The sequence below is a fragment of the Nannobrachium achirus genome (genome assembly GCF_963921795.1).
Source record: "Nannobrachium achirus genome assembly, chromosome: 7".
In the NCBI taxonomy this organism is placed as follows: domain Eukaryota; kingdom Metazoa; phylum Chordata; class Actinopteri; order Myctophiformes; family Myctophidae; genus Nannobrachium; species Nannobrachium achirus.
Window position 1 is genome coordinate 21676252 of NC_137816.1, and position 8337 is coordinate 21684588.

Sequence of the window (8337 nt, forward strand, 5' to 3'; positions counted from 1 at the left end):
AGGCTCTGCATATCATAACCTGAAAACGGGGACTGACTAACCTCTTTCTTGCAGAAAAAGCATCATTTGTTCTGGTAGCTGTAGAGAAAGGTCCTTGTCCAAATGTCCTCCGTCCTTATGTGCTTGTGTATGAGTGAATACAAATGACGACGAGTTGATGCTTGGTCCCAGTGGTGTTTGTTGACTTTAAGATAATGTGTCGTTACTGAGGAATGTCAACAATGTTGCCAGGTCTTCTCATTATAAGTGACTTTGGTCTTCTTTTCCTGTAAAGTCTCTAGTTGCAGGTTGCTTTTATTTGGGCTTGTTTCTGAAGTATAGTTGCTTATGTGGCCTTGTTTTCAACATGCTTTTATAAAATAGCGAATGTAATAGAGGTCAAGTGGTGAAACCTTTGGCCTCGTTTTCATAGACCTGTTTGCTTGTTTCACTCACAGAATCTGGCAACCGGACTCCCGGGGAGCCTGGCTTCTCTCTCCAAAACAAAGCACTGCATGCGTGTGCATGCGTGTGTGTGTGTGTGTGTGTGTGTGTGTGTGTGTGTGTGTGTGTGTGTGTGTGTGTGTGTGTGTGTGTGTGTGTGTGTTGCGTGTGCCATACAATGACCATACATGAAGCTAGTTAGCATTTGTCTTTAGGTTTTTAGAACTTTGATTATATTGCGTTTTTTGATAGATATCCATTTACACTTGTTATATTGCTGTTGATGTACTGACATATTATCTTGTGATGTTTTGTATCAGCCACCCACATGCATGGACATACCTGTCTATTGGGAGCTTGCTGTTGATGTAGTCAGTATAGATATCCATTTACACTTGTTATATTGCTGTTGATGTACTGACATATTATCTTGTGATGTTTTGTATCAGCCACCCACATACCCATGGACATACCTGTCTATTGGGAGCTTGCTGTTGATGTACTGACATATTATCTTGTGATGTTTCGTATCTGCTTTATCTTGTGATGTTTTGTATCTGCTTATTGTAAATCGCTTTGGATTAAAAGCGTCTGCTAAATGCCTAAACTGTAAACTGTAAACTGTGCCTGTGAGTGAGTGGTGAGTGTGCCTGGCCTGCACAAAACAGCGCCCCTCCTTTAACTAGTGTGTTGTGTGTGGCCACTCAAGGTATTGCCCAGGCTACGGACAGGGCCAGCCAGCCACCCAGCCAGCCACATACCCACGGATATACCTGTTCATTGGGAGCGCTTTCACCGCTCCAAAAAACACACACACACTTTGCTTTGTGTACGGGGGGCACCCGACAGCCAGTTGTGAGTAGTGCACACAAATGACTAGCAGCGGCCCTGCCGATGTCATCCGACACAGTTGTCACAAAAGTGCCATGACAGTCACTTCATGAATGCCATGAGCCAGCACCGCATGTCAGCCATACACGTTTCCTTATTCTCAAAGTGCTGCTGGGACATTTCAATACTGGTCTAGACCAGAGGAACAACTGCTGCTCCTGGGAAACAACTGCAAAACACTTTAAAGATACTTAAGATTGTGTTGATCAGATTAATGAGCAGATTTTATACAAAGTAACAGTTAAGAGTATTATAAATGTTTTTTACAGCAGGAATCTATTAAAACTATATGTTTGAATCCACTAGTCTTGGAAAGTGGATTTCTTTTTGGTCAAGGATATCTAATACCAGTAACAAGAGCCTCTGTGAATAAACAGAAGAAACCCACGGTTCAAAGGAAAAGGAATACGCCACACAGCTGTCATAACTTACAGTGACATTCTGTTCCCATATAGAGAAGAAAAGCTGAGGGGAAAAATCCTTTGCATGACTGTAAACGAGGGGGAAGCACTCCCTTAGGAGCTCCACGTCTGATTGGACAAAGTCTGAATGACATCATAAAGAAGGAGCGCTGGTTTCTTTCCCAGATGGGCTGGGTTTGTTTTTGTGGGGGGGGCAGGGGGGGCTAGGTGCCGTGCAGCATGTCAACACTGGTTCTGACAGTGTGCGGATTCTTTCTCCTCTTCTCAACACTGGTTCTCTTCCACCGAGAGGCGGACTTTCTGGGCTGAGCCACTGTTGTTCAAAAGGGCCACAGGCTGCTCACACAGACACAGGACACAAATCAATCTCCATGGGCAGAAGACGGGGGCCTCCCTCCACTCTGACAGCCAATCTCGCAGGGCCAAGTTCACTTTCCCTAAGGAAAAGCTACTTTACTCTTTACTTCCTCTACCTTCGCCCTTTTCACTTCCTGCAGCACAACGTTTAGTGTTCTAGTTCTGTAGCGAAAGAGCAAATGAAAGACTAGCCCTACGTGACTTGCTGTGAGCTCGAGTATAAACGATTTGTCGGTTTAATCGCGCTGGAAAGGAAAATACATTTGGATGTTAATCACTTTCCCATTAGCTTCCCTCTCCCAGCATGTGTCTCAGATAACAAGGCAGTGAAATGTTCCTCGTACCATGAGCCCGAGATTAAAACAAGTGAAAAATACTTTCAAGAACAGCAGGCTGTGAGTTCCCATGGACGATTTGGATAATGGATAGAAGAGTCAGTATCAGTATAGACAAGTAAGTCTGAGTATCGTAAAGTAAAGAATAGTAAAGCAAAACTGCTGTGCTGAGCATTAATAGCTGGTATCAGGGGGAAAGACAGAAGGGCCCACTAGTTGTAGTGGCTAACTGTGATCGGGGCTGTATGTGCTTCAGGTTGTGGTATTAGAGGACATAATCACTGAGGAATGTCCTTATGCAAACAGAGGCCTTCAATATTACTATAAATGAGGATAAGCCAAGCCTAGTAAGCTCAAGGCTCAGTAGGCTGCTTGCCTGCACATGTTGGGTAGAAAAGGTGTTTCCAAAAAAATGTAAAATAAATCTACACATCAACAGCTAAAGGGCCTTTAAACCAAGCCCCACCCATCCTGGAGATACAGTATCATGAGGGTTATATTGGCACGGTGGTGTGGTGGGGGAACCAACGACAAGTTAATTAATACACAGCCTGTACATGTATTGTACTTAGCAGCTAAAGTGAATGTGATTACAGTGATTGTGATATCAGGCATGATGTCCTGTAGAAAGGCTCATAAACAGGGATAAACTAGACCACACTCACTAAGAGAAGGCAAGTCCAAGCTGATAAGATAAAGTTGTTTGTGGAATATTAACGTTTCCCTGGGGGAAAAAAGAGAAAACGCTTAAGGCTAATGTGAAACATCAAATGGGCCTGCATGTTTAAGGGACGTTATCGTCAAGTTGATGCAAATGGGGTGTGTCAAGGTATCAAATAAACTTCACAGTTGTTCAGCTGGAATTTAAAAAAAGGACAAACTGAAATGTTAAATAAAATAAAATACAAACTAACCCTGGCCTAACCCATGTCCAGATGGTTGTCTCTCTATTATGTTAAAGTCACTGGGTACAACTTTCCTCCACTTTGTAACTTAAAATCATCACGTTTTAAGTTCTCTTCTTGTCAGAGGATCAGAGAGGGACACACCAGTGGGCTAGTACTTTCTTTCCAATGGTTCTCTCTCAATATCACACAGAAGGACTAACAGGTTCCAACCAACTATTTCACCTGGCTCTGCTCATTCAAGTAGCATTACTGCTGTGGCCTTGGGGTGTTATCACATATCACATTAAAAGTATGGTATTCCAACAACAGTGTTCACCTGTACATACTGTAAAAAGTAAATAGTGAAAGTGGTGTCTGAAGACCTTAACGTCACACTGATTATCACTCATGGAATGTCTTCAAATGTGTATTAACATATTAATATTCACTGAGGTGTTTGTCCCTTGAATAACCATCTGACATAATTATTTTGTTATTTCTAATCACTTGTGGGGGGAAAAAAACAACGAAGGGCGTTCTAGTACTGTTGTAATGTCTTGACTGTGAGGCATCTCATATTTTAAACATCCTATTTTTATTCTTCATCAACTTCGAGAAATCAAGGGCCGAGGGGACACATGCAAACCCAGGCAGTCTACACGCCGTGTACAACATTCCATTACAAGGGTCAGCTAGAAGCTGAAACACTGGTGGTCACCATATTGACTAACGTCACACTACTCCAGCACGTTGTGGAGGAGGGCTCGGGGCCAATGATATTGCATTAGCAAGCCAAATATGGACGTGCATGTGGCCTAACTAGTGGAGTACACTTCCTACACTTTGCTTTTTAAAATACATACAAATACCTCCCACCTCAATGTGAAGCTGTGATCTTGTTTGAATGTATGTTCTGAAATGTGCGCAGTGAACTCCTCCTGACTGTTTATCCATATATATATCTGCTTGTAACTCTGAGTGTACATTTTGTACAAAGAGTTGGGCTTTTACTGTGAGGACAAGATGCCTATGTGTGAAACCAAATATTTGAGGTGTTTTAATGGGAATGTTTTGAGTAGCTGAGCTGACTTCCATCAAGCTTCTTCGAGAGCAGTGGTTCTCAAAGTGGGGTCCGGGGGACCCCCAGGGGTCCTTGAGTGAGTTCAAGGGGGTTCCCAATTTCAAATTACCGGTAAATGAATACATCATCAAAGTCAGTTTAAGCACTTTAACCCTATAACTAGGCAATTTGGAAACGCTTGTAGATCTGCCATTAAAAAAGAAGGGGGTCCCTGACAGCCAATATTTATTTTCAGATGGCACTTTACAGCCAAATACATATTGATTTCAAAGAGACATTTAATTTAATTAGCAGATCCTTACCCCACTATCCCTTCAGTGTAGTTCCTGGCTTTCCACGGGGTGCCAATGTAGGAGGCGTAGCCGGAGATAAGGCTGCTGTTAAAGCCAAACGTGCTGGCCTTGTTGTCCCTTTTCCTTTTGTTGGGGTGCTGCTGCTGTCCCCCAACAGTGTCCGACGACAGTCCCCTCCAGACCACCGCGACCCCGCCACCATGCTGCAGCCCTCCCCCACCCCGGTGGTGGAGGTTGTGGTTGTTGTTGGCTTCGAGCGGTATGAAGTCTCGCTGCTGCTTCAGCTGCTCCACCGCCGCCTCGCCGTCCCCCGTCGAGCCCCCCGGCGTCGACATCCCCTGACACCGCCTGGAGGAGGCTTCACTGTGGCTGTGGCTGCCGGAGGAGTTGACAGCTCCGTGTTTGCTGCTGCTGCTGCCGCCGGAGTAGGACGAAGAGGTGATGTTGGTGTTGCTGGTGGAGGAGGAGGTCACCGAAGATGTCCCGTTGATGTTGGATTTCAGACCGGACTGAGAAGAAGACCCAGAACTAGGGATGGGACCATATGAGACATTCGTGTCACGATTATTGTGGCCACAATAATAGCGGTTAACGATATTATCGCGATAATCAACATATATTATGTTTAAATCACTTTTATTAACCACTTGAACCCCCTAGCATCCATATTCTGGGATGAGCATTTGCCAAAAATAGTCGATCTACAAGCTGACAACGTTGTCAGCTCGCAGATCTTGGTGTATAGTGCAAAGGAACAACAAGCACACTTTTTGCAGGTCCGTTTTACAAGTATTGGGGTTTAAGTGGTACCGGATATGCAGCTCAGCAAGTCAAATGATGTATGACCTGGACAATTTCACGACAATTTTAAATCTCCGCAATACGATTACTGTGAGCGTTTTTAAACGATCACAGTAATCGTTATGATCGATCATAACGATTATCGTCCCATGCCTACCCAGAACCAGCGGAGGAGGAGTAGTTGTTGTTGTTCACGTGCAGATAACCCAGCCCCTGCGTGGTCTCCCAGATCTGCATCCACAGGTTGTTAGCGGGTCCCCGTTGTTCTGGCTGAAACCAGGCGATCCTCGGATCCATCAACGAACCAAAAGACCAAGCCGAGCCAGGGCTGGCTCCTGCTGGGGCCGAGGCGAGGCGACACCACACCGCCGCCCCCGGGCCGGGCGGGCAGGGCAACGCTGCTGCTAAGCTAGCCTCGTTGGCCTAGCCTAGGCTCGATGATAATGCTAGAGCTAAATGATCTGAGCTGTGTGTGTGTGTCTGTGTGTGTGTGTGTGTGTGTGTGTGTGTGTGTGTGTGTGTGTGTGTGTGTGTGTGTGTGTGTGTGTGTGTGTGTGTGTGTGTGTGTGTGTGTGTGTGTGTGTGTGTGTGTGTGTGTGGGGCTATACAAGCCGCGTTACTTCTTCAGGAGGATGATGGGATGCTGGCTGAATTAAAACGACCGATCCCTGGTAACGATAAGTAAACCCCCGATATTCCGATAAAAACCGAGGAGGCTGTTTAGAAGGATGTTATGTTAAAAGGGTCCAGAAGTTCATAAAGATGTGAGTGGAGAGGAGGTAGAAAAACGTGCTGTCCGTTCAGCGGCGGTAGGTTCAGTTCAGTGGCTGTGAGAATGTGGGCTCTGCCTGCCTGGAGGAGAGGAGCTGCTGTGCTCAGTCAATGTGCTGCTGCTGACCCTGACTCACTACGCATGCGCGTCAACCATAGAGTTACACAAAAGCTAGAGGACGGACCGCACGGACCGCCTGTGTTCATTTCAATGGAGGCTGCTCACCCAGCGCGAGAAGAAGCCAACCATAGATATATAAGAAGGCAGCCAACCAGCAACCACACAAGTACCAACAGTGATCGGGGGACACATTTTTATGGGTCCCTTTATTTTTGGTTTCCTACATTTATTTTAATTATTTCAAAACATATATAAAAAAAAAAAAAAAAAAAACATTCCCAAAAAAGCACGCACGCACGCACACACACACACACACACACACACACACACACACACACACACACACACACACACACACACACACACACACACACACACAACGAAAATTCAATGATTGTTTTCAGTAATTCATTTCATAAAGAAATAAAAGAAAGAAAGAAATTTCAAGAAATTCCATAGTGAAAATAGCCGTTCTACAAGCTCGTAGATCTGAGCTTGTAAATCTGCTGTTTTCACTAGTTTCTGTCCCGGGCAAAATGTCTAATTTCTCTTTTGGGTCTCGAATTCTAAATGCTGAGATCTTGCAGTACCAGGGTTGACCACAAGGACAGGACAGCTTCAATAATCCTCCTCGGGCCTGCATGCCGGGGGCTTGGCAGCGGCTTCCATGCGCTTCCATGTGAGGAGAGCGACGGAAGTGGCAGATCTGCAAGCTCACGATGCGTCGCGCCCGTGAAGTCGTGTGAGCTTGTAGATCTGCTATTGTCAACCCATGGAGAGAAGAAAGTGCAAAGTGTACTTTTTTTGCCTCGATTGAGGCAATACAATTGTAGAGGCATTTTTCAAAAATATTGAAAAACAAAAAACAAAAACATTTCATTAGTCATTACATTTAAAATACACAGTGCGTTTGGAAAGAAATGTAAACATTTATCATTCTAATTTATAATAATCTATTTAAGATGTTCCCAGGACTCTGGTGTGTTTTACTCTGTCAAATGTTTTTCATTATGCTTAAGTTATAAAATTATACTAAATAAATACTTACCGTAATGTTTGAATGCGGTTGTTTTTTGAACAGTAGAGCTGCATACATGCATATTAAAGGTAAAAATGCAACCTATGTGTGAGGGGAGCGGTTACGCAACTCCATCGCAACACATGTCCATGTTATGTAACCACTGATTGATTATGTTGTGGCTTTATTTAAATGTAATATGAATGAGAATAAAGAGCAGTAATTTACAAATCTGTATTTGACAAAATCATAGTGAATCAGAATGCATTAAGTATCAAAGTAAATAATAAACAAAATAATCATCTTATAAATATGTGTAGATTTCTATTTAAAAAGAATCTAAGGAGGGCAAGCTAGAGTAGCAATTAGCAAATGGAAATTGTATTCACTGTAAACATGATTCCCAACTGAATAGGCCTATCTGTATATATATATATATATAGAGAGAGAGAGAGAGAGAGAGAGAGAGAGAGAGAGAGAGAGAGAGAGAGAGAGAGAGAGAGAGAGACTTGTAATGGAAGGGAGTCTGTCTACAGATATTTTCAATTTTCGCCCCCTAGTGGCGGAAAAGAATGACCTCTGGGAACTCAGATTAGTCTACAACACAAAACAGATGATATAAGCAATAGGCCTATATATTATATATCCAAAGTATATAGGCCTACTGCTATATATATGCATTTATTTTATTCTATTTGTTTGTTAAAAGGTTAAAGCACTAATACCCCTGCCATATGGTATAGTAGCAATGATTACTATCAACATATAGCATTATCTAACACTTATTTCAACAATGAAAATATCATTTTACCTTAATAAAGGATGGTAACCAGTGAAAAACACATGCCATCCTACTGGACTGATTGCAGTTTTGGAAAGTATGCCTACATTTACTCAAGTACTGTCCCTAAGTACACTTTTCAGGATCTTTTACTTT

The 8337-nt window shown here is 43.4% G+C and overlaps 1 protein-coding gene across 1 annotated transcript in view; it reads right to left on the minus strand.

The window, feature by feature from the left end:
- tent4b (terminal nucleotidyltransferase 4B) overlaps positions 1-6318 on the minus strand; it is a 79884-nt gene extending 73566 nt beyond the window's left edge. Inside the window, exons 1-2 of the mRNA XM_080729317.1 lie at positions 5648-6318; positions 4699-5217 (exon numbers count right to left, since the gene is read on the minus strand). Coding sequence (XP_080585443.1) covers positions 4699-5217; positions 5648-5787 — 659 coding nt within the window. The 5' untranslated portion in view covers positions 5788-6318. The remainder of the gene's footprint in view (positions 1-4698; positions 5218-5647) is intronic.
- Between the last annotated feature and the right edge of the window lie 2019 nt (positions 6319-8337).